This window comes from Struthio camelus, chromosome W (assembly GCF_040807025.1).
Source record: "Struthio camelus isolate bStrCam1 chromosome W, bStrCam1.hap1, whole genome shotgun sequence".
Taxonomy (NCBI): Eukaryota; Metazoa; Chordata; class Aves; order Struthioniformes; family Struthionidae; genus Struthio; species Struthio camelus.
The window spans coordinates 39795935-39822006 of record NC_090981.1 but is presented as its reverse complement, the minus strand read 5'-3'; the positions used below and the strand labels follow the sequence as shown (position 1 = coordinate 39822006).

Sequence of the window (26072 nt, the reverse complement as noted above, 5' to 3'; positions counted from 1 at the left end):
ATTTCTGCTCTGTTTTACCCAGTAGAATATGCTTAATAAGTTTTCACAAACCTTAGAAATGATATCAAAGCAAATATATGAGCTAATTATGAAGCTTCTGGGAGAACTGAAGAAGCATATTATACGACCTCCAAAAGTGATTTCTTTCTAGTTTAGATGCTAGTGTAGAGTGATTTCAACTTTTTATCTGCTATCTTGGCATTCAGAGTTGTCACTTGATATTAGCAAATAAATGCTACATCAAACACAAGAAAAAATATTCTAATTCAGATTTTCTCACTGAATATGACAGTTCAGTTAGAGTTACAGTGGTTGAAGACATGGCATAATCCCGGCAGCATGTCTTCCTTGACTTCTGTAATAAATAACCCCCCTTTCCCTGTGAAGCGCACATTGAGACTGTGGTAAATGAAGGTGGTTTTCCCAAAGTCTGAATTTTCAAAGCCTAGTAATGTCGCTGACAAAACAAAATTATTTATAAGCTCCCACATTTGGCCCAGTGATCCTATCTTACCAGTATTAAAAAGAAGTATTACTTTGTTTCTGTTTAGTGCATTGTTTCATGACATCTAGAATGTTGTTTTGAAAAATCTGGGTGGTTTTATCAAATTTAGGCAAGAAAAACAAATCCAGACTGAGGTCTCTAAACCTTTTTTTTCTTAATTCATCAAGTTACGCTTAAAATTTTTTCTACAGTATGATTTGATTGCAGATTTTTTTTATGTGTGCCTTTTTAATAAATTGTGATTGTGAGGTGGTAAATAATATTTTTTAAAGATGGTGCCAGACTACACTTCCACAGCAGTTGTCTTTGCCCTATGAATTATACATATTTATTTACCTTAACATTGCATTTAATGGCATGTATAACAAGAGTCTCAGAGACCAGGGATTTAGGTTGATACCTAGCTGACCTTTCTGTTCCTCCCTCATTTTACTAGGGTAATGTCTTTTTACGCAAAGTTTGGTGGCTTTCGCCTCACATGTTTTAATAGCTGCATGCTTGACATGCCTTCCTATCTGGGCAAAATATCCAGAGATTCCAACCTATGTAGTTTTATCAGTGGAAGAGCTTATGAGAAATTAAAATCTGTTTTTCTGTTTTCAATTTTAAGATGTTATTATAGTAGGCTTGTTGAAAAAACTGTTATAAAAATAGATATTTCTTATCTGTCAATGTTACAATGTTTAAAAAAAAAATCCTAAAAATACAGTGGTTTGTCATTCCAGTCTAGGATTCTCTTTCTTTTTTTTTTTTTTTCCTGAAAAGTAAAGGTTAAATGGAGCTACCATAGTTGGAAGAGATAGTGAAGTAATGGGTATATCAACAGTGCTTGTGGTAAGCACCAAGGCATTGCATTATATTACTTAAAATATTACAACTGATGTGTGTTATAACACACTGTGGCGTTTCCTAAGCACTGCTATGCTTGAGGGTGATAGCAATGAAGAAGCTGAGGGGGGTATTATCAGTAGAATATAATAATTCTTTGTCTTTTATGAGCAGATACCTTTTACTAAATAGCCTGGTATGTATGTATTTGATTAAAACACTGTCCAGCTACCATACCAAACACTTCCCCGGTTAAGCCTCCAAAACTGGATTGTTGGGAGCTAAAAGAGGCTGTACACTGTAGAAGCTGAGCAGTGTTTTTATTCAGTACAACTCATCACTGGGGACAGGCACAGGGCTAAAAGCTGAACAGAATGCATAAAAGACCCATATCTGTTACTCTGAATTTTACTCTGATTTTGCTTTATCTCTAAATGGTATAGGCTTCCCTAATAAGCCTAAAATGTGTATTTCTTTGAATGCTCATTGCTATATCTGCTACTTCCTATACTTTCAACATTGCTTTAGGTTATTACTAATAGTTTCAGTGTTAGTAGCATATTTCAACAATGCACTTTAAAACTTAGTAGAATACATGAAACACGGGTGGTAGTTGTTCAGAGTTGATCAATCATTGAGATATGCACAATGCAAAAGGAGTACGCTGCAAACATACATTGAAATTGATAGTGATGTTAAATATAATAAGAAAGAATGTTTGTGTTAAAATCTGTGCATTCCTGAAGACAACTCTGTCCTATGTGTTTAGAATAATCTAGCCTTACAAAAGGAAAGATAAGGGGGTTTGAGTATTTTAGAAATGCTTTTGAAAATAATTGATACAGGGTTGTATTTTGGTTTGGCTGGTACAGGGCATGGAGATGGAGGAGAGCTATCCATATCACGAGTAGCCTTCTGGAGGCCTGGATTTTAAAGTATGCTTCTGTTTTATGCCCATACATAATAAGTTAGTGATGGTGGCAAATGGGGCTGGACAGAGTGCAGAAGCATGAGCCCTGCTCCCAGCTCTCTGGGTGGCATTGCTGCACCAGCTTGTTAGGTGGTGTTATGCTGTGCCAGGTGTAGATTAGTTTGCTCCCTCCCAGAGCAGCAAGGGAGTGCTGAGGGGGATTGCAACACTCTAATCATAATTTCAGTATTTGGCTGCACCAGGGACAGTCTGATGATGTGCTGCCCTAACTCAGGGCAGATCACTGTCTTTCTCTCCAGACTGTATTTGTCAAATGTTTATGACATGAGCTCACAAACAAGAAACATGACACTGTAGTATTTGTCAATACTGTTTTACCACAAAGGAAACAAAATCACAGTCTAGTCAAAAGCTAACATTTTACTTTTTATGCTGAGTCTCAAAATACTTCATATTGACAGTATTGCACATACCCTTTCCTTGTTTCTTTTAAATCAAATTGTACCTGTACAGTGTTATCCTCTTAATGTTCTAGGGACAGTGCTCATCTCTGCTGGAGCAATGCTGTTATTTTGGCTAAGTGCCTGTATTCTGCAGCAGCATTATATGATATCTTTCACAGCAGTGTGTTTGTATTATTCACCCGTAACATACAGATCATGCTGGCTTGGAGTGAGTATTGAAGGTTTAGGGCCTTTCAGTAAGCCGTGTTTTGCTGGGAAACAGGCAAAATCGCCAAACCTCCACATGTTGCTGCTTGGTAAAAACTTTAATAGTTTGAAAGCTCATAGATTGCTTATTCTGTTTGTTTCTTGAAATTATTTCACTTCTCTTAAAAAGATTCTTCATTTAAATTACGGTCCCTTTTGTTTTGCTTGAGTTACGTAGCACAGATCACGATCCAGCAGACAATCTAGAGGACTCTGCTTTGGGAGGTGGGGAGCAGGGGAATGTAGAACCTGATTTCATCCCCTATTGTTGCTGATGTTAGACCACCTTGAGTCATGCCACTAAAACTTTAAATATATCAGAAAGGTAAGCAGCAAATTATCTTAAAAGTTAAAAGGAGTATACTATTTCTGAACAGATTTGTTGTTATTGCTAAAGTTAGGCCACACAATTACAGCCCTAGTTTCCTGTGAGTTTATCCACCTTAAGATTTGCTAATCATTGTTACTGTCCTTTTAACTATGAGGTCTAACTGTTGGTTTTCTGCCCCATCCCCCCTGCCCCATCTCAGCATCATTGTCTCTGGATGGATCTGTCTGGTTGACATGGATCACTCTCAAGGTACATGAAACAATCCTTTTCTCCCCTCTCCTTTACAAAGGACAGTTATTATTCCTATTTCTTTGTGGGAAAAGGTGGAATCCCATACTCTTCTGTCTGCTAGTTCTTTCTATACCGCTAACTTCCTCTATTAATCCTACTTCCAAAAAAAAAAAAGCAGCTACAGCTGCTTTGATGTTAATATTCTCACTGTAGCTTTCTTCTCAAGATAAGAATGCAAAATGTCTCTCAGATATATTGTAGAGTTTATTGAGTAGTCTGTATGTGATTCTGAGTCCTAGTCCTTCCTAGATATAACTAAATAGCATTAACGTTAATTGAGATTTAGGAACTTGTGCTGTAGGAAAATATGTTCCGTAGTTAAATACTTTGATGTCAGTACTAATAGTAACTTACCTAGCCTTATATGGACATTCACACTATGAAGAGAGATTGCTTTCTTATTTTACAAGGGTCGAGTGTCAGTGTGTGTCCTCTAAAAAATAAAGCTATGAAAATATGCTTTTTTCATACTAGTCTGGTATTCAATACGATACCAACAAAGCACAATGTTAAAATTTGGTATTAGTGTGATTATGAACACCTCTAACTTCAAAACTATTGCTCTAGTTTACAGCAGGAATGAATTTGATTGTATGAATTTGTATGAGATACAGGTGTTTTCCTGAATGCATAAGACAATATATTTTTAATACAAAGCAGGGTTGTTTTTTTTTTTTTTAAAACTTGAATTCAGCTTGTTAGTGTTATGTAATCTTCCTGCCCTGGTTTGCCAGGGACTAGTTCAGACATTGCTTAGACATGTTTATTGACAATTTAAATTTAATACTCACACTTGTACTATACACAAGATACTGGAAGCAGATTCCAAGTAAAGGGAACATTGTTTAAATGATCATATATGTTTGGGGACAGGAGGATATACTGCTTGGCATAAACTGACATCTGGGCGTGTTTCATGTTGCTCAATGATAGATTTCCCATGGTGACCTGTGGCAGTAGCAAAGAAAATAGGTAATCTGAATTGAACTCAAAGAGCATTTACCATTTTCCTCAGAATTCTGGAGAATGACTTAATGTCATATGCTGAATAAGATTTAAGTTTTGCTTTCTGCAAAAGAAAAAAACCAGTAAGGCATAAGGGCCCTCCTTGGGATTGAAGAGGTAGCTATTTCTGTGGGATAAGTGATAAACTAAGATGCAGAAAGACAGACATAGAAGAAGGAGACAGATGTGGCTTGTAAGAGGCAAAGGATATGTTGTGCTGTAAATAATAGGTCATACTTTGTAACATAAGCTTTGTGTCCATCTAGTCATTTCTGTAATAAGATCATAAGTATTTATTTCCATTTATATTTTTTATTTTTCCCTATTTGATAGCTTGCCAATAAAATTTCTTTCCAAGGCGGCTGAACCTAGCATACAGACTGACAGGGAACAAAAAAACACCTTCAAAGGGAAGCACATTAAAAAGCTTAGAAATCACCAGAAAGCGTTAACGGCTCTGTTGGCTGTTGCACAATGGGATGCAGGAACTGCAATAATGTTCTTCTTCCATCTGGTGCCTGCAAACTTGCTGTTTTCAGAGGCATTCATTACTGTAGCAAACTGTTCACTTATTCATTCATGTGTAGCTTGCCCGTTATTCTTTGGAAAAGTCTTGGGTTGAAACCGGCACAGTTCTTTGTTGCAGAAGTGATCAGTGTCAAACGTACTACAAGAAGATGTCAGTCCAAATGCAAATACCATCAGCTTTTAAAGTAACTCTGCATGTTGTGTATATTTGAATGTTCTGTGAAGGTGTAGTCCCAGGAGTGAGGATCTTGACTGACAATACTCAAAGGAAAATCATGCAATATCTGTGCCAACATGTCTGTCTTGGACTGAAATTTCAGTTTCTGCTTTAAATTTCCTGGCTTATGTTAGTTAACATCACAGCCTTAAAACTCCTTTATCTCCTAGGATTTCTGTAGCTAATTTCTCTGTTACATCTGGACTGGTTAATTTTCAGGATTGAGAGATCGCTACTGGAAGGTGTCATTCTGAGAAGGAAGAAAGGTGTTATGAACTAAAAGATGGGAGAGAACTGGAGTTGACTTTTTCACTCACAGGAACAAAAGGGAACAACTTTATTTTGGAACTTGCCTCCTTATTTCTCTCTTCTCTCATAGGCTTGTCTGGAAGAAACATGGGTCAGGAGAGAAAAGTGTGCATATCAACAGAAAGAAATAGACCAGAGCATGTGGTGCAATGAGCAGAGCATGACTTCTCAGCTTGCTGGCAGGGTTAATATTTACAATTTTCATAACAAAAGTTGCAAGTTCTGTTAGGAGGAAAGTGATTAAAGTGCAGAGGAAGGATGCTTATTTCTTGCTAAACCAGGAGATGAGGGAGAAACGTAGCACAAACCTGTTAGAAACGCCCAAACCTTGATCCTTCCTGATTCTCTGAAATAATTATATTCCTATGGTAACAGTCTTTGATGATAGGCTCACAGCAGCATAGGCTTGCTAGGTTAGCTTTCACCTATCTTCCATTTTCTCCTCCCAGAGAAGAAACTAGTCCTTTCAGTCCTGCAGTAATGAGCAAGTAAATACATGTATTAATTGTTTTCCTGAAAATATTATAGGAATTCCTGTAGTTATAATTAAATGTTATAATGTTATTAACATTATAATTAAAGGTTATATAACAATATGCATTTATGTAAGTCTTGCTTTTAGAAAGCATGAACAAGGGGCTGAACTGAGAGTGCGTGTGGAGCATTCATTTTGGCGTGTAGAGGGTTTTAGATATTTAACTGTGCAACTTTAACTGTCTTTTTTATTCTTTTCTTGAGGATTTGGTATTCTTTGCAATGATATATCTATGCTAGTTTGTTTATGGAGCTGATCACTGTATGTTGTTTACTTAAGTGCTGCCATTGTAGTGATTGAAATCCTAACAGGCAGCTATTGGACTGGAGAACCCTTCTGAAAGAGGACCAGTTTACAGCTGCTAGAACATCACTGATGTTCTTTTAACTACTAATATGTTACTTGTGGGGAAAGAATCAATATTTCATGGAAAGCAGAAGAGACACAATTAGATGAAGCATTTAGTCTTGCAGCTAATGAGAGAAATTTGAAAAAACAAGCTGTAGCTGGTAGGCTGGCAGTACTGCAGAACTTTGGAAAGATATAAACATACAGATATATAGCGTTGTAGTTTGTGCAGTAAATGTCCTTATAAAAACTTCTTTAAAAATGTACTCTGTGCTCCCGGTACATAGTTTTAAGATGTTCATACTTTGCCACTTGTTATGATTCATTATTATAATATGCTAATAACTTCCACATTTCCATTTCGAACAACCAGCTATTGTGTTATAACATTTACAAATAATTTAAATTCATGTGAAACTTTGTACATAGTGAAGTTTATGCTAAGGTTTTGTGTTAGGAGTTTTAGTATCGAGGATGTTAGGATGGAAGCATAGCTCCTATAGGCAGTAATTTGAGAAAGCCAGTGACTGTGGTCATTAACCGTTTTCTTGACTGATTTCATAAGGAAACAGGTCTAAGGAGGTCATACCACCATGTCACTCCACCATAACGTACTTTAAAAGTTGTTGACCAATTTTAGTAACATTTGGCAGAATATCTTCATATTTCAAAGTCACTAAGTTCCTAACAAGTTTTGCAAAACTAGTCAGTGAGATAGAGGAGAAAGGCCCTGGTAGTAAGGGCCTCCAAAGACTAATTTCCACCTGGGAAAGAAGAAAAGGCAGAAGGAAGAAGGAGCAGAAACCATAGTGGGATCCTCAGATTTATCTGTGTCTGCATTAGTACCGTACTTCAGTACTACCTTAGTACAATGGTTCAGGTGTAGTTTCGGAGCAAATCCTCTGACTGTCCCCACATAGTTGATTTGGCTCACAGAGCAGTTGAGGTGCAAGGAAACCAGAGTCCTTTTGGAGGAACTTAAACTGGATGCTCTGTTCCAGGTGCCACCAAATCCTAATGAGGATGCAAGTGTCCAAACCAATGAGTGATTTTTTTGCACAACCTAAAACCCATATGTCATGGGTTTTTAAGTTCGGAGAATCAGACTAAGACCACTCTGAAGTAAAATCCAGCATCTGCGCATGCTGTAGATGACTGTAGATGTAGGGGTCTCTGCACCAACTACTTTGATGTTACTATTATGCTGGATTACTTACTGATACAGCTATAGCCTTAAGCACCTGATGTGTACCAGTATTTGTGCCTAATAGGGTAGTCCTCCTAAAGTAAGGGTCCAAGTTCCTGTATAGTCAGTGGAGAGAGGTAAGCGCTTTTAAGTATTTCCAAATGGAGATTTTGTCTGTCTGAGTTTAGGCAGTAGTCATGCAGACATGGTCTGCTTTAGGAGACCTTCAAAGCCAGTTATTTCTCCACTGACCAAGTCGGAACTCTAGTCCTTTAAGAACACTGTTCCCTTAAATGTAAAACAAACACATGGATTAAGGTCTAGTTTAAGGAAACTGAATCCCATCTCCAGCTTCATTAGTTCTTCTGCATTGCTCATTCAAATGCTCACTTTTGGAATATTAGCAAATGATACTGATACTGTGGGAAGTGAGAGAAATTAGTTAAACATGATTAAAGATTGTCCCATTTTTGGCATCTGGGACATAAGATTTTCAGTAATTCCTAGAAACTAATCCTTAGGTTTCTGAACTGACCTGATATTTAGCAGTGATGAGTCCTTTAACTGTTTATAGTGGAAGTTTCTGAGTACATAGTGCTTTGGAAAATCAGGCCACATAGGCCCCGAAAATGGAATCCTGCTAATCTAAATGGAAGTTTTTGATTTTGAGAATCTTGTCCAAGATTTAGAAGCTAAACTCCTGTTAGCTGTCTTGAGTAATTATGCTGGTTCACAAGAATGAATACAAGAGAAAGAAGAAACTTCATGCCTGGGATTCAAGAATTCACATAGGAATTTTTTTCCTGCACTTGTGCATCAGTTTTAGTCTATATTGAAATAAGTTTTAACCAGTTCAGTGACACTGACGGAGATTTAGAAATACAGTTAAAGAACACCTGAAGAGAGCATGTAGTTAAAATTGTGATCCTATGGTCTGGTGTTAGCTAGAATTATTTTGCTTTCCAGAGGTTAAATGTTACAACTGCAGCCATGTAAATATGAATGTAAATGGAAGAAACTGTCACGAGTTTCTCTAATTTTTAATATATTTTTATTAAACAAAATATAATCATGTCTGTGTTTCTGTCTCTGCCCTAGCCTCTAGTCAGTTATTCTTCCATCAGTGGAATGATATTCACAACCTTGGAGTAGGGTAGAGTTTTTTAAAGATAGTTAAGCTCCTGTAAGTTTCATGAAACTAAATGGTTGAGTAGGGGACAGAGACTGTAGAAGTTCCCTGCATGCGGAAAAACTCGCAGCATGATCTGATAACATGCTATGTGGCAGAGAATCCACATGAGAAAGACCTTATATATGTCCCAGCTGTAGGAAGAGCCTTGTGCTTCCTTGAACCTTCCTTGAAACTCAATTGACCACAAGACCCAAATCTGAAAGAGAGAAAAATCAATCAGACAAAATGTTTCAAAATAATTCAAGGTAATTTGAATGTGAAATATTTAACAAACAACTTGATGAGCAATTTCAAAATGTTTTGTTGTGTGAATTTGATGCAATATGGAAAAACAAACATGCGTTGATTAAAGAACTGTGCTTACATAAATAAATGATTGCTTTTTACTATTGAGATTTTTTTCCTTCCTTCAAACACCTGTGCTGTGGGAACACAGAGAGTGCATTTGACTAACTGTAAGTAAAGCAATGTATCTAAAAGGCAGCCTATGGCTCTTTCAGAATATGCTGGGTATATGGATATTAAGACATTGCACTCTTCAGCGTGGTCTAGCATCCCTTTAGCTGACAACTCCGTGCCCATGAATGGAAGATTTATATGTGTGTGAATAGCAGAACTGTGCCAAAGCTTTCTTACCACTCATTGTCAGATCATAAGGTCAACATATAAGCCTGTCATCATTTTATGCTGGTATGAATTTTTGATCCTACGTTTTATAGACATTCAGGACTTGATAAATCTGTCCTTAAATTCTGGACATACATGTTCCTATCAGTAGCTATTGGGCATGTCTGTTGTACTAAACATACATGCAAAATAAATCCAGAACCTATACAGAAAGTCCAATGATTCCACCAGGCTTTATTACCCAGTTCTTCATCTGTGCGAAAAGTTCCCACTTCTTGGGAAAACATTGGACTTAACCATGCAGGCATGGTATAGCATCCCTCATACATATGGTATATGGCTATCTTTTAAAGGAAAATATAGTGGGAATACTCATATTTAATTCCGTATGAGAAATACTTTCCCTTATGGATGGCTTTAACAGTCTTTTTGCGTATTTGAAGATGGTTTGTTTGTTTTCTTTTTCTTCTGGTTGGTTTTGTAAATTATGTAACTATACTGTTGCATGGGCATTGGTAGCTTTAGCAGATTTCAGAGCAAGGGTATGTTAAATAACCTATCCAGCTTTCACTGAAGTTAGTAAAAGGACTTGCTCTGTCTGACTCCACTGTGAACTGCGTGTGATCCTGCTTTTCAGGTGACAGACTTAGTTGCCACACATGCAAGACTCTGTTATGTCCAAGTTTTTGAATCAAACCGAATCATACTTTACTGATAAAGTAAAAGTATTTTTAAGCCTTATTTTCAAGCATTTTAGATGGTCTAAATATTTTTTTATGCAGAGCTTCCTGGACCTCCAGAGTAATCTGGCCATCACTGATCTAGATACCGTATTTTTTGCCACTGCTGATCAGATTTGTTGTGTTACACTTTATTTATGTTCCATGTAGTTCTCCAGGTTTTTCACTTCTTGTTCTAACACTATGTATTTTCTTTGTCTCTGCATCAGAAGGGCATTCTGCTGCCACAGTAGAGTCTAGCTAGTGAATTTTATTTCAAACTCATCTCTAGAAATACCTGTTACAATATTAGACTTTAATGCCCTTTATTAGACTTCAATGACCTTTTTTAAAGTCTTCATTCTGAAAACGGCTCAGAGACCACTATGATGGAAATATTGGCAAAGGGGATGGAACAGAAAAATACCACAGGAGAGAGTTGTTATTGATGTCTTTCAGTTAATGCACTTTATTATCTTCAATTGAAATCCCTGTTGTAATCTGATATGCTTATTTTTCTGGGAGGTGTCCTCACAATATTTTATTTAGCTGGTACTTTTAGCTTTCGCTTGTTGATATTATTTTAAGCCATATGTTTGAAGATTAACTTCTACCTACCTCTTGCTTTTCAAAGGCAGCCCTCTATCATAGATCTCCTAACAACCTGTAAACACCAGTTTTATAAGATTCTACAGTTTTGACAGCTGGTTTTGTTATAGGTGTTCCAGAGAATGCTATCTCATTTTTCATAAAAGACTAGAAATCTTGCTGTGGTGAAATCTTACTGTTGTTCCCTAAGATGTATGAAGTTCTTCAGAAAGGACAGCACTCGTTAAAGATACAAATAATATGTAATTAAAAAACATAATCAGTTTTCTTTAGTGACTGAAGAACATTTAATAACCATACATGAGCAATACAACAACAAAGTGCTCAGGCAGATCAAATCAGAATCAAGTGCCTAGGAAATTTAAAAATAATAATTATTAAGAATGGAGCACTTACACCTTGAACTGAACTTACTAATAATATGTAGACATACAAGAAGTGGATGAGTGAACAGAAACGAGTGTTGTGAGTAGGAGGGGACTGAGCTGGAGCTGATGCAATACTTTAGTAGAGAAACAGATGAGCCCATTCTAGTCAGTCAGAGACTAATTTTAGAGCAGTTTGCAGGGTGCCATAAGTTAGATTAAAGATAGTTTCACTTTCAGGATCAGGAGAGTAGAAAGGAGAACAGAATTATGTTTTTCCCCCTTTTTTTCTTTTTTTGGTCTCTCTCCTAAGCTCTCCCCTAGCAGCACCTAACTCCTGGAAAGCAAACGAAAATCCCTAGAAATTCAAAGTGTTAATTAAGCTCTATAAAAATTATTGAGTTAGCCAATAGCATGCCAGCTGGAGGGGGAAGAAACCTTGCAAATACCTTCTCCTACTACACTTAACATTTTGTAATTACATATTATTTGTTACAAATCACAGAAAAGAGATAAAAAGAAAAAACATTTTTCAGATTTTTCAAACGTTTAGCTAAATCCAGGAAATAACTTATGCTGTAAACTGTTTTCTTCAGAGACCTTGTTTTTTTTCTGTTTTTTGAAGTGGTTGTAAGTGCTAACTCATGGAAACAGAGTAGCTGTATTAATTTATTGCTTTGTTAGACGTAATTAACCTTGTACAGAAGTAGGGTATTATGTTAACCCAACCAGAGTATCATGCTAATATGGCTATGTTGTTTCTGATACTTGAACCATATACCTCTAGAAGTTGTACATAAGCTTTTGCTAATGCAGATGATTAATACTGATAACGTGAGGAAACCAGTACAAACAATAGAATAAAATGACTGCTTACACTGAATGTTTTCCGTCCGACTGTGCCTTCCATATTCATATTCAATAGTGTGTTATTCCCTGAGTCCTACTGTAAAATAAAAAGGAGTACTTATGATCCTCTTCCACTCCTTATTTTCCTTCTTTCCTTTTGCTGCAGTTTATAGATAATGTTTCTTCTTGAGTATTTTTAGTAATGGTAGATAAATAGCAATCATATCCATAGTATTTTGAAGAATACAGAAAACTTCCACAACTCATCCCTCCAAAAATAGGTTAAGAAAAATATTTGCCATGGAACTAGAAATCAGTTCTGGAGGATTTACAGCTTTTTCGGTTAAAATAATGGCTGAAACAAGAAATTTTCACCACGTCAATAATAGCATTTGAAGGCAAGCTTGTAAAATTACACTCCCCTACTAATCTATTGCAAGTAATTTGTTGATAAGTATTGTATTACTAAATTTAATTATTATTCATTTATTATTACTAAAATAAAACTCTTTTGGATGTGACAGCTGGCAGATTTTTTTTTCACCAGTTGGGTTTCTCAGTCAACAGAAAGGGAAACATTTAGATTTGGCTTTAGCAGATCTAAATGTAATGAGAATTACGGAATAGCTGGCCTTAGAAAACGGGCTTGAATGGATGTATTGTGAGTTCATTTTGTTTAAAATAAGTGAACAATTTAAGTCTTTAAGTCTTAATTGCGAAAGGAAAAACTTTATTTTCTTAAATTTATTTAATGATGTTGGCTGAAAACCTAAGTATTTGAATGTAGAAGATGCTTGGACTTCATTCTGTGCATTCAATTCAAACAATCTGAAACCCAAACATTGTCGGAAGATTATTAGGAAAATAAAGCATCCTCAAGAAATGGAGGAAAGATACAGCGTAAAATTTTTGGTATAAAGTGAGAATTGTCAAAAAGTAAATGTGTCTTAGATCTTGAAAATAGGTCTGAGAAGATCCTAAGACAAATGACAAAGGTTCTTTAACCCTACACATAAAAAGTTTAAAACAAGAGAAGCAAGCCTAGGGAAAAGATTGCAGACAAATATTTTTTACCTTTAAGTAAATAAAATGAATTTACTTACTCCTGTAAGTAAATAAAATGAATTATTTTCAGTAAAGACAATTTCAGAAAAGGCAGGATGGCTAATGAGAATGGGTATATGTAAACAAATCAGTCCAGAAGGAAGCATAATTTGAAGGAAGACTTTAAAGTAGAAAATAACAGATTTCTGTTCCAGAGTTCTCCGGTATCTCTTCTGGGGTGATAATGTTGCAGTGCAAAAAATAAACTTGTTTTTTCTATTTAAACAGGCAAAAGCTATGGGTTCATTAACCTGAAACAATAATATTCAAAGTTTTTGAACAAATTCTTAAAGAAGAAATGGTTAAAGGTTGAAAATGGAAATAGGATGGAATGCAAGATGAATTCATGAAAGGTAGAGCGTGTATTGATTGAACCATGATATATTATTTGGCAAAATAACTGATTTGCGGGAAAAATAAAAGGTATTGCTTCTAATCTGTTTATATTAGTAGCACACAGGAAAATAAGAGTGGTACTAACTCAAAAACTGGTCTTTGGACAAAATCTTATATTTTAACTATTAGCTATAGTTCGAGAAGTAGGAGAGGGTTAATTAAATTTGCTGACGGCAAAAAATTCAGAGGCATTGTCAATACAGCAGAAGAAAAAAAATTCCTACAGGAAGAACCAGAGGACCTTGAGGACCGATGTAACAGAAATGGGATGAAATTTATTGGTGCAAAGTATATAAGGTCATGTACTTAGGGAGTAAGGACAAGATAATTCTGTTTCAGAAGTTAGTGGCTCATTAGTTGGAAATGGTGGAAGAGAAGAAAGAAATGCCTGTTTTAGTTGATCACAGGATGACTGTGAGTTACTTATGTTAAGTGGTCATGAATAGAATATGGACAGTATGGGGTCCTGTCTGGTGAGGTGCTCCCCGTTGAGCTAGTTACTAGTGGCATTATACAGTCATTGCTGAGGCCTCATCTGGAGCACTGTTTGTGTAGCGTTCTAGTCTCTCCTACTCAGGAAAAACGGAAATTCAAACAAAATAGTATAGAAAATTGTTATGGTGACTGGGCAAAAGGAAAGCCTATCTTCTGAGAAAAGACCAGAAGAGTTTACCTTGTTTAGCCTAGAAAAATACAAAACCTGAAAGAGAATATGATTTATCTCTGTTAATGCATTGTGGAAAAAGAGATTTTAAATGCCAGGGAGTGAAGGAGCTGTTCAAGCTAAACTGAAATGTTGGCACTAGAATTAAAAGTTAGAAATTGACCGATTTAACCAGTAGAGATTCTGAAATAACTTTCCAAAAGGAAAGATAGTATCCTGAAACCAATTAGTTTTCAGATAAAACTATATAAATTTGGTAAAAGTTATTTTATAATGTGTGATACCTCTGATAATGAGAGACTGAACTTAATGACTCAGGATGTCCCTTCCCCTCCTTTGTTCCTTCATTACTATTAATCATTTTGTGTTATCTAAAGACACATATTTAGAATTAATGCCTTTGTTGGTATATATTGCATTTTGCAAAGCTGCTCTAAGGATCAGAATATTAGAGCAAGGGTTGCGCAAAGTGCTTATTTGACCCTGTAAAATAGGGCCCCCATCTTTACAATATCTATGTGAGAGAGATTTTCACTTTTGCTCTGAATAAAGGATCTTAAAAATGTGGGATCTAATCTTGAGAAAACATTATCCTGAAAATTCCTCAGATCTTATTTTTTGAAAATTTGGCTCCTAAGTTCTAATTTCACATGAAGTTGTGTTGGAGTTCTTTCTCCTTTTCTGTCCTTCCCCCAAACAGATTAAAGACACACTTTACTGCAGAGGAAATATAGAGGGAAGAAAATAAGGAACGTTTTTCAAGGACTATTCTAACAAGTCACTATTTGAGCATTTTCCCCCTAATGTTTGGAGTCTTGCTTCATTACTGAGACTCCAATGTAGCGTGGGGAATAAGTGTTTTAGCAAAAGCCATAATGATTTTAGATGACATTTGGCTAAACAAATACCAGCCTATCTTTTTGCCTATGGAGTCTGCTCTAGGGCACAAAGCAATGGAACTTTCTCCTTGGCTGAAACCTCGTAGGGGGATTGAATGCTCCTTCCCCCCCCCACCCCCCCCACTGACTTCTGTTACCTGTGTTCTTTTTTTGAATTTTAGATACCAAAATTGTTTCAAGACTGTATTGTAAATGAAATGCTTTTTACAACCTATGATTTTTTACAAAACTGAACCTTTGCACTAAACAGTGGCAGAGGCAGGTAAACTAAGGAACATATGAGGGAAAATGTGTAACATTCTAAATTGCAATTGGAAATGCAGTGACTGTTTAGTGGTTTGAGATGATACAAAAATGTGCTGAGAAACTGAGAGAGAGTTTCCTTCCTCACATCAACAGTGCTATGCTGGGCTGATGTCTATGCGGGCAGTTAGGTATATGGTAAAGGAACAAAAGGGGAAGGATAAACGTTGAGGGAGTCTGTGGAATAAGTCGGAGAAGTCCATGGAGCAGGACGAGCTTGTGACTGTTCTGTTAGACTCAGACGCTCTCTGCTGCTGCTACTGATAGCTCACTTCCCAAGAGCCATGCTGCTGGTGCCGGTATCAGTGAGTAGTTCTTTCTGATCTTACCTCTTGCTTCTCAGGCTTGGATGGAAAAGTTCCTACCGCCACCTTTCTTGGCCCTGCTCAAAACCAGTTTATACTTCTTTGGGAGCATGTCTGCAGCATGGAAGTTTTCAACAGAAAATGGGGAAAGAACTTGGTTTAGTTAAAGTAGGCTGAGAACGTGAGGGTGAGATCACATGATCACACTTCCATACATGTAAGAAAGAGGGTAGGAGTATTTTCTACAGTTTTAATCTGAAGAGGAGGGCCACGGAGGGAACATACAGAGAGAATCTGAAATAAGCAGACAGTCCTTGATAGGGACTAATACTGTTCCCCGCTAAAGCTTGCTTGAGTTTGATACTCATTGCACTGCTTCCCCCCCCCAAGGCTGCACTGGAAACTTTTGTGCTTCCACAGTTTAGGTAAAGTATCATTATTAGTAATGCTAAGCAGTGCCTATAGGCCTCAGGTAACTTATGTCCACTGTGTACTCAGCATTTAGACACTTAGTAATTGCAATGGGATGAGATAAAAAATATTAAATCCACATAGCTACTTTGGGTTTTTTTTTTCTTGAATTTGAAATGGAAGTTGTCATAGCCATTTTTAGCTTATTGGTCTAAAAACTGCATTCTCACTAGATAAAAAGAACCTGGAAGTGATTAAAAAGCCAGAAAGGAGAAGGGATGGGCGATCCCATCCTGAGCACAAAGCAGAGAAAGAGAGCTGAGAGCTGCTGCTGTCTCAGAGCAGCTGCCAAGTGTGAAAGCTTGGTCCCTGGCCTTGCAACTTAGCTTTAGAGCTCAGCTCAGAGGGATGGCACTGTAGAAGGAGAACACTGCCAAGTTAGACGTTTACTTCACCTGTGTAGCTGAGCTTTGCCTTGAAGCAGAGAAACACTCTGCTAGTCAAGAATACTATTTTTATTGAAATACAATTTTAGATTATACATAGTTTGCCTTTTTGCTTTTTTTCTTTATAGTCTTGTTTCCAGCTCTATAACCAAGAAAGTAATCTTTTGCTTTGTTAGATTAAATTTGTTTTCATTTATAAGTCATCCACTGTTAAAAATGAACAGACCTGGCAAACTTACTTCTCCAGAGAAGATGTATCCTAGGAAAGCAGTCACATAGAGCAATCTACAACCTGAGAGAAGGCTGGGATTTTCTGGAGCTGCATACGCCTCCTGCCAACTGAGAGGAATCAGGATGCACCTGGCATCAGCTGCAGACTGGTCTACGAAAAAGTCTTGGCAGATGAGGAACAGGTGGAGTAGAGCAGAGCCCCAGATCATTGTGTTCTTCTAGCTTCCAGCTTCAGAGAAGCACTTTTTAACTAATCATTACAAATGACTGGTGCTAAGGAACCATGCTACAAGGTGAAGCATATGTGCTATTAATGGTCCATATTACTTACCACCTTCTGGCTTCAGGTGCAGTCATTTGGAAAAAGAATAAATGGTTTTGAAAGTGCCATTTTACGTATCTGTGCTGAAAACTTGCCCTACTGAAATAGATGAGTTTTGAATATTAACATTGTTCTTAACTTCCCTTGCCCTTGCTCTCAACCCTACGTTATCTGCCTGAACTTGGTTCAAGCTTATGATTTTACTTTCATGATGGGAAAACGAGCCAATGCAGGGGAAAGGGTTTGAGGTGAATACTTTTTTGAGAATGATAAAATGAAGACTGAATAAAAAAAAGTCATCTACAAATGCGTTGAATTTTCATTTCCTTTTTCTAAACTAGAGGAGCGTTCTCTGTTTTTTCAGAAATACTATGTTTACTTCTATTTCATTTCTAATACCCAGCTACTCAGCAGCCTTTAGCCTCATACTAGAATTATGGCCAGTAGTTCTGGGTTTTCTATAGGCGCTGATCTACAAGCCTATTAGTGCTGTCCCATTAATGTGCCTCTAAGCTTCAAAAGGATCCCCAAAAAACAAAGCCGTAGCACATAAACAATTAGTGCATACTCCATACAGGTTTCTAGAAGCCTATCCTATATCTGGTCAGACAAAGTGCTTGGTAAAGAGTGTCCATACAGTCAGAAGTGGGGCAGAGGATATACCATCTGTATAGTCAGTTTCTTAGTAGAGGTTTGTACTAGAAAAAAATGGTTAGCCTTGATTATAGAATTATGGTTTTATACCAGAAAATGTCATATTAATGTGCTCCTTTTAGGTTAATTTTGTCTGAGTGACTCAGACAGTTCCCAATTGTGATTGGCAATCAATAGCAATAATATGAGCACTAAGTCATGTTTCTTCATCAAAATGACAAGCCTTAGAGCAGACAGTATAATTGTTTGCTTTCTGCACAGATAGAGACATGATTGCTGTGCTTTTTCCTAAAGAATGAGTTCATGGAGGCTGAAAGAACTAACGTGTAAAGTACCAGAGACAAAGACTTATGTGAAAATAGGAAAGTGTAAATGTAAAACAGAACGGACGTTTAAAAAAGTCAGACTAACCACTTTCAGCCATAGCTAATGACAGATTTTTTCTAAATACTTCTTCAGAAATTTGAAACAGCATGGAATGGTTTAATGCATAGCGTCTCAAAGAGGCTTGTTACATGAAACAAAAAAAAAATTAGGCACATACATACATCATCTTTTAGGGAGAGAAACGAGGATTTTAGAGTTTATACAAGTAAAATAAATTCTGGAACTGGTAATTCTCAACAGAATCTAACCTTAAGACTTAAAACCACAATAAAATCTGCATTCAATTTCTTAACATCCCAACAGGGCATATGATTTTTGCTATTTTCTTGAGTTTTACCTCTATAGTAAAGGATTAGGTATAACTGTTTCCTTTTATTTTTAGTTAGGAAGGTTGTATGTTTTATCTACCATCTCTTTTTTTGTATGTATTTCAAATGGTATGCATCTGTTGGCTCAATAATTATATATATTACTTAATATCTGTAATGCTAACATTTCCCTTAGTACCAATGTGATTAACAGACAAGCCAGAGAAAGTTAGCTGTTTCGAGGGCACCTGATATTAGAGTGATGAAAGCTACAGAAATTTTATTGAAAATTAGATGGTTTCTCACTGTGAAATTTCAAGGCTGTCTGTCAGAAGGAGAAGTGGGGCAAGGCTTAATGGTTTCAAGATGGAGATAGCATCTAACAGGGAATGCATGACATGATTGCTGCGTAAGACAGGGACTAGCCTTGAGGCCTCATGCTGTTCCTGTGTTCACAATCATCTGACTTACACTGAGTATTTCAGTTAATGTGTGGACATGACTTTTATTTAATACACATTCATTTTGGAAAACCTGGACCTCAGTGAAGCCCAACATGGAACCTGCCAGCCTAGCACGACTCAGGTATTCCACATTTATTTTTATATCTTTTCCTTTTTATTCCAAATCAAAGGGATTTGTGTAAAACTGTGTTGTGTGTCAAGAAGGTTGCTTATGCTACCATCAACCACAGCAAAAAGAAACAAACCAAATCACCTGGAGAATCAGCAGTTGTGTCATGCACATAGCCTATAGCCAGTCAGTCACTTTTGGAAAGCTTTAGACCAGCCCTGTTTGACACACGCGTCATCCATTATAGCTGTCACTAAATACAGATACAGTTAGTTGTTCTTATCAAATTCATATTTCTTTTTTCTTTCCCCATTTCTACTTTCCTCTGAAGACTACATCAAGATTTGGGATTTTTCACTACTGTTTTATGTTAAAAATTAAGATTCTCTACTATGAGGAAAACTATGAGGAGCTAACAGGAATGCTTACACAGGAAAAGGTGTTGGGAAAAGAATTTTCAGTCAGAATGCGAAAAGCTGTGTTTTAAGTACGCTTTCAGCATCTACTTCTCTGATTTGTCCTTATTTGAACAGGAGAGAGATTTGTGAAGGAGCTAACGCTCTCAGTGTTTCCGTCAGAGTTCTAAGCTAAAGATACAAACACACCTTGCATCTACTGCTGCTTCTCAGGTATCAAATTCTCTGACTGAGTTTACACTAGAAATTATTTATTAGCACGATAATATTAGTTACAGGTACAAGGGTATTGTTTTCCTTACTTATAACTGGTAATAGTCTTGTGCCACCCAAAGAAATTCACCAATCTTGGTGTTGCCAGGTTGAGGTATTTTTGCATTTAGTTCTTCCCTGTTCTTGGAAAGTAAATTTTACTTTTGCTGACATAGGGGCATCCAGCTTTCAAAAACACATTATCTCATAGATCATAGAACAATTTGTCAGTCTTTTTTGTTGTTAAACTTAGATATTTAATATAGAGAATCATTACTCCCCTTCATATTACTTGTTTTGATTTTTTTTCAAAGCACAGTTTCAACAGTGGCTAAAGCTGTGAAGGTTCTAAGAGCTATTTTAAGGTCCTCTGAGACATGGTTAGGTTAATATGATCCTGTGATTAAAGCTGGTACAGACCTTTTGATAAACCATTAAGCGTGGTTAGTACTGATTTCAGTTTTAAATACAAACAGTTACGAAAAAGACTTTCTGAACGCATTGATATTTTACCACTGAGTGAACACAGCTTGATAATGTTTGATCTTCATTCTGGAATGTTTGGTTTAGAAAACAAAAGTGTGTCTTTAAGGTGTATTTTACTGTTATCCATTGATTTAAAGGTTGCTAACGTTCATAAATGCTTTGCCTACAGAACTATTTTTGAAGTTGCTTGCTAAAAAAAAATGGAACTCTAAGGTAGCTAATTATTATTTTGAATACTTGGAAATACACAGCATTGCAGTGCAAGGAGTCAGAAGAATTAAACTCTGCTCCCAGTTCTGTTGTTAATTTAACGCATAAGCTTGATCAAAGCGCTTCACCTTTCCATCTTAGGTTTCGCAGACCAGCTTTTGTTCGTAGGGGGGTAGAAATGAACAAAACAAAATATTTTCTGAACAGTATTCTTAATACAGAATAAACAGTAAACCTTGCAATGTCACTTTGTAAGGGAAACCTGCTTCATACTATCCCATAAAATTGCTAAGTCAAGACCTTTACCTTGAATTAATCCCTCATTGCCCTATGTTTACTTTCCTGTCAGCCATTCCCAGCTTAAACAATGAATAGTTGTATTTAGGATCTTACCTTCTGTCCTTGTTACCTTTTGATCCTCCCGGGCTCATTATTAAGAATTTTACCTATTTTTAAGCTGGAATTGTAGGATAAGCAAACATAGTGCCACTAAAAAAAATTGTGTACGTAAAGACTATTTGTGAGGAAAAATTCTCAAAACGGAACTGTTTGGTAATTATGTTATAGATGATGAACCTAAATTTAAAGTTGGAACAAACAAATGAAACTGTATATAACCAGTGTTTAGCACAACAGTCTACGTTTGTCTTTCATGTGACACACTGAAACACATAGAATTAGGCAAGGGAAACATTTGACCCCATTTTTTCTTGTTTTTGTTGTCATCCATTTTTTAACTTTACAGTTTTCCCTGAGCAGAGGAGAGGGGAAACATTAGGCTATCCAAATGAAACACAGCGTATGATCTGAGGAATTCCTGCTGCATGTTCTGTAGTAATGAGAGCGTGTATATCATTATAGATTCCCCTGCTGCAGGTTGTTTATTCGGCTTGAGTAGCAACCACATTTTCTATTTGAGTACTAACATATTGTCTTGTAAGTGGTTACATATTTCTCTGGTGACCCATATCTCTGAGCAATTGGAGGACAATTCAAAAACAACAAAAAAGAAATGACGTTTGAACAAGACTGGAGGGCTAGCTTAACCCCCTCTACCCTAGAATTTAGTTTGAAATACAACTTCCTGTTGGAGGTCTGGGTCTCTAATGGGGGGTGGGAGGAAGATATTATTTCTTCTTACTAGATACGTTCCAGTTGCTAGGAAGGGTGGAATGAGTAAATAGGATTGTTTGTACTTGAGGGAGAAAACCGGAACATCATTTTTAATTCCACTGAAATATAGCTGTTTCCAAAGCTCTTTTAGAAGAATATAAGAAACTACTTGAAAGTCTCTCAATAAAAAGCCAAGTCTGCACTGAGTATACTCTGCCAGCAAGCCATACCAGCAAACTGCTGCTACTCTGGACATAGTTAAACTGCCACAGTTGTGATTTGTACTGTGGTAGTAGAACCATCCCTTCTCCCAAATGAGACAAACTAGCTGATAAAACCATAGGTCTGTTCGTCTAACTGCACCTGCACTATACTAGAGGCTACTGCTATCCCACTTCTTCGCATTATTGAGCGCCTTGGCTGTATTAGATGATAAATATGACAAAGCCATAGAGATTGTAGGTGCTCTCACTCTAGACCTTGGAGGCTGGACTGTTTTGAAGTTAAACCTTTGATTTTATTTTAATTCAGATTTGTGTATTGTCAGTTGTTTTCAGAGACACAGAACAGAACTGATGTAAAAGTAGCCTTGTACATGGTGAGCTGTAATAAATTGATTTTGGTTTTACAGTGTGTCATGTAAATCTGTGCTTTGGCTCATGAAGTACTTAGTATGCTCAGTATGTTCACACAGTAAAACCCTTATAAAATGACTTGAGAAATCCCTCATATCAATGTGCAATAGATGAATTTTGTGTGACTAGCAAGTGGCCTTATTTTTCTTTCCCCAGTCAATCCAGTTTATAATTTCAGTCAGATTTATACACATGCAATTCCCTTTTGCTTAGTGCTGTTTAAATGAACACTGTGGAAGGGAGAGGTAAGGCTTACAGAGAATTTTTTTATGGAAAATTAATTTTCTACAAAGTCAAATTTTTCATTGGGAATTTATTTTTCTAGTTAGACAAATGAAACCGAAGTAGTTTACCTAGGATTCGTTTAATCCTACTGGAAGCGTGACAATGTACTAAACTTCTGAAAATATTCTTTAGCAACAGTTCAACAACGAAATGCATTGGCCAGCAGAGCTGTGTTTTTTAGCTCTTTCCCAGTGTTCTGGTGAAAGTGTAACTGCATTATACTTTCACTGGTACAGTGCATTATTTTCTATGTGTGGCCATTAGAGTATTCAGGTGCCTATGAGTTTGTCATGGTGGGCATAGGCTGGCTAGAGACCCTGCTTTATTACTGAGAATCAGACTTGAGTGACAGCATCTGTTAGGTAATGCACACTACTAGGGTAGTAAAGTTGATTGTCCAGCTGATTAATGAATTAACTAAGTGAGTCAGTTCAGCAAACTGATGTGGCATGCTTTAATTTGGAAGCAGTGACATTTTCTTTTTCAGCATTTCACCATTTCCAACCACAGAGTTTTTGTTTTGTGAAAAATGTTCATATTTCACTTTCATGTTGATTAAAGAGAAACGTTAAAATACTAGAATATTTATGGAATGAAAATTGTGATAATTTGCTTGGATCTCAGCATTCAGAGTCTTCATTTTTGCTTGTAAAGCATGGTTGAGCAACTGAGATTTGTAAAATGTCAAGGAGCATCCATGGCTTCCCTATAAGAATAAAGGGTATTCATCTTTTTATTTGCTGATATTGCCAGTACTTTTCTGAGGGTAGAGTTCAAATTAGCTTGTGCAAAATTTGAAGTGGAAACTCTTGTGTTAAAAATTCCGTTCCTTTGCTGTCCAGGCTCTTGCGTTATATCACCCATTATTTCTTATATCAATCTTAAAACTGAAGAGATTTTTTTGTTCTCATTAACCTCTATTGTCAGCCGCTCAGTACTCTTATGGTTAAACCATTTTTGAATTTCTCCATAAATTGAGTGAATAAAAATTCACTCGATAAAAATGAGGTTGGATAAGAGCTTTGTATAATGGCATTAATACTTCCTTATGTCAGCTGAAGGAGTCTCCACTGATCAACTACCCTAAAACTTCCTCCACCTTAGTGAAGGCCGTGTCATGTTGCTACTCACATTCATCCCTTGACCAGGAAATCCAAATTTTTCTCTTTTTGGGTCATGTCTGGGTAGTAGGACCACAGTCTGTATCTTACGTTTGTCTTGCAAGCTGTCCTGAAATGCATGTCATTATACTTGGTACTAGCAAATTTCACCCCACAAAGTCCTCCAGTACTTCCTGTGAGCATTTCTCTCCTGCGCTGTAGAGAGAGCTTCTCAAATTTGTATCATCAATAAAATTTGTCAGCAATCTCTTCCTTTTGTGCTAAGGTTTTTAATGAAAAAATGAAGCGAGATTGTTATACACACCAGTTTTTGAGGTACTCAGCTAATCAACTGTCTCCAGGTCAATAATTCTCCTTCCAGCACATCCCATTATTATCTGCCCTTTTTCCAGTTTTGTATACATTTTTTAATGTAATGCCTATCTTCTCCAATTTAAATAATAATTTCTCATTTGGCACAGTGTCACATGATTTACTGAATCCAGATAGATTGAATCTACTTCATTTCCTTGTCCACTAATTTAGTTATCTTATCAGAGAAAGATATCAAGTTAGTCTGGCATGCTCTTCCTTTGGTAAACCAATGTTAACGTTTTATCCCATCTTCAATATAGCTCTGTATGTTTAATTATTCTTTCCTTCAAAAATTATTCTAACTGCTGTATACCACTGAGGTCAGACAGCAGTTACCTAGATAATTCTTTTCCTTTTCTTGATTGTAAATGCTGCACTTACTTGCTATTTTTCATTCAGGTGTTACCTCCCCAGCATGATTCACCTGATTCCCTGCTATTGGATCTGTAATTACATGTGTCCATTCTTTCAGCCTTTAGACTGGCAATTATTCTGGTCCCCTACCTTGGCTCTTACCAGTGACAAAGGTGTGCCTTGGTCATGTGTCATGAGACAAATGTGCCCTCCTCCTCATTAACCACTGTACAGTCTTCCCATGTTTGATGTTATTGTTTATACTGTGCACGGGGATGAAATTTGAATTTAGGTTTGGGGCTGTTCCTTTGTTATTTTCAATTTGAACCTCAGCCTTATTACATGTTTGCATTACTTTTTTCCTTGTTCTTCTTTTACTTATGTCTAGTGAGTCTTTTGCCATTTTTAAGTGTAAATTCAGCTTGGATTTTGGCAGTTCTCACTTTCTGCCTCTAACTTAGGCTTCAAGATGTAGCTTTTTTTGCATGTCATTCCTCTTCTATTCTCTGTAGGTTTTTTGCATGCTCTTGCTATCCTTTCTGAGGTGATTATTCAGTGAGTTAAGTCTGGAGCCTTATCCTACAATGTTTTTTCAGTGGTTCAGGATGCAAATTATAGGCAGTTTTTCCATCTCTGATTTAAATAAATTTGAGCCTTTTCCAAATTCCAGTCCTTCATCTTTTTAGTTCAGCTGCCTTAACTCATTCGCTCCCTTAATTTTTCAAAAGTTTTAAAAAATCTTAACGTACAGGCTTTAGAAAGGCTCGTCATGACCGGTTTCTCTCAACAGATACACAGTACAGGAAGATCCATAAATACCTCTTCTGTGAGCATCTGCATACTACAGGCCTAAACACATTTCTCAATGCAATTATAAACATTGTAAAAAAACAAAAGTTACTTCTTTAATTTGTAAAATTGCTAGCTGATCCTAGAAAGTGGAGCACACACTGTTCTACTGTCCAAGATAATAAAATTCTAGTGATCTCTTCCAGTCTGACCTTGGAGAATTTCCCACATGATTTGAAATCTTGCAATTGGTTGTTCTTGAGGGTTTGAGCAAGACACAGCAGTCAAGTGCCCTTAATGTATTTATGGACTGATATTTTTGTATTTGTTTTTACTTTTTTTTTTTTGAAATCTCTGAGTCAGACTTATTTTGCATGGGCAGCTATCCTGTAATACTCTTGCAGCTTTGTGAATCTGCATAAAAATAATTTGTTGTTAATTGAACGACTTTTTGATGAAGAAATAATTCAAGTATCACATCTAAGAAAAACTTTGTCTTGCCAACATTTAAAACGTTTATTCCGAGATCTATAGCTACAAAGTTTGTCCCTTGCAGCTCCTGGTAGTCCTCATCTCTCTAATGCTATTTGAGAGATTTCTATCCAAATACAATCCCGTGTGTCCTATTTGTATTAGTATAAACCTATGCTTATAATTTTTCCCTCAGATGATTTTAACTCAGGCTGAGTTACCTTCGTCCATGCTAACTCATATTTCTTTACATTATTCACAGCTGGAATATAGGCACTGAAAGTATTGTCTCTCAGACTTGCACTCTCATAGATTGCACTACTATAATATCCAAAATTCCATGTCTTTCACCAGAAGTCCACCAGAAGTCCCTGTTTCTTCCTTTGTGGCCAGAATCCTTGAGTCAGCCTACTGACTTTGACCTCTCTGAGTTTCCTATATAAGTAAGTCAGATACAATGCTAACTGTGATCATTACTTTCAAAGATAGCACTTTCTC

At 36.6% G+C, this 26072-nt stretch overlaps 1 protein-coding gene across 2 annotated transcripts in view; it reads left to right on the top strand.

Annotated features, from left to right (window-relative positions):
* The window catches only part of LOC138064245 (ubiquitin-like-conjugating enzyme ATG10), a 94116-nt gene that overhangs the window by 15178 nt on the left and 52866 nt on the right, over nt 1–26072 (top strand). The window contains exon 5 of one of the 2 annotated variants that reach the window (XM_068925945.1): nt 3505–3554. The exons of the other annotated variant lie outside the window; for it this stretch is intronic. Coding sequence (XP_068782046.1) covers nt 3505–3554 — 50 coding nt within the window. The remainder of the gene's footprint in view (nt 1–3504; nt 3555–26072) is intronic. 2 annotated transcript variants of the gene reach the window in all.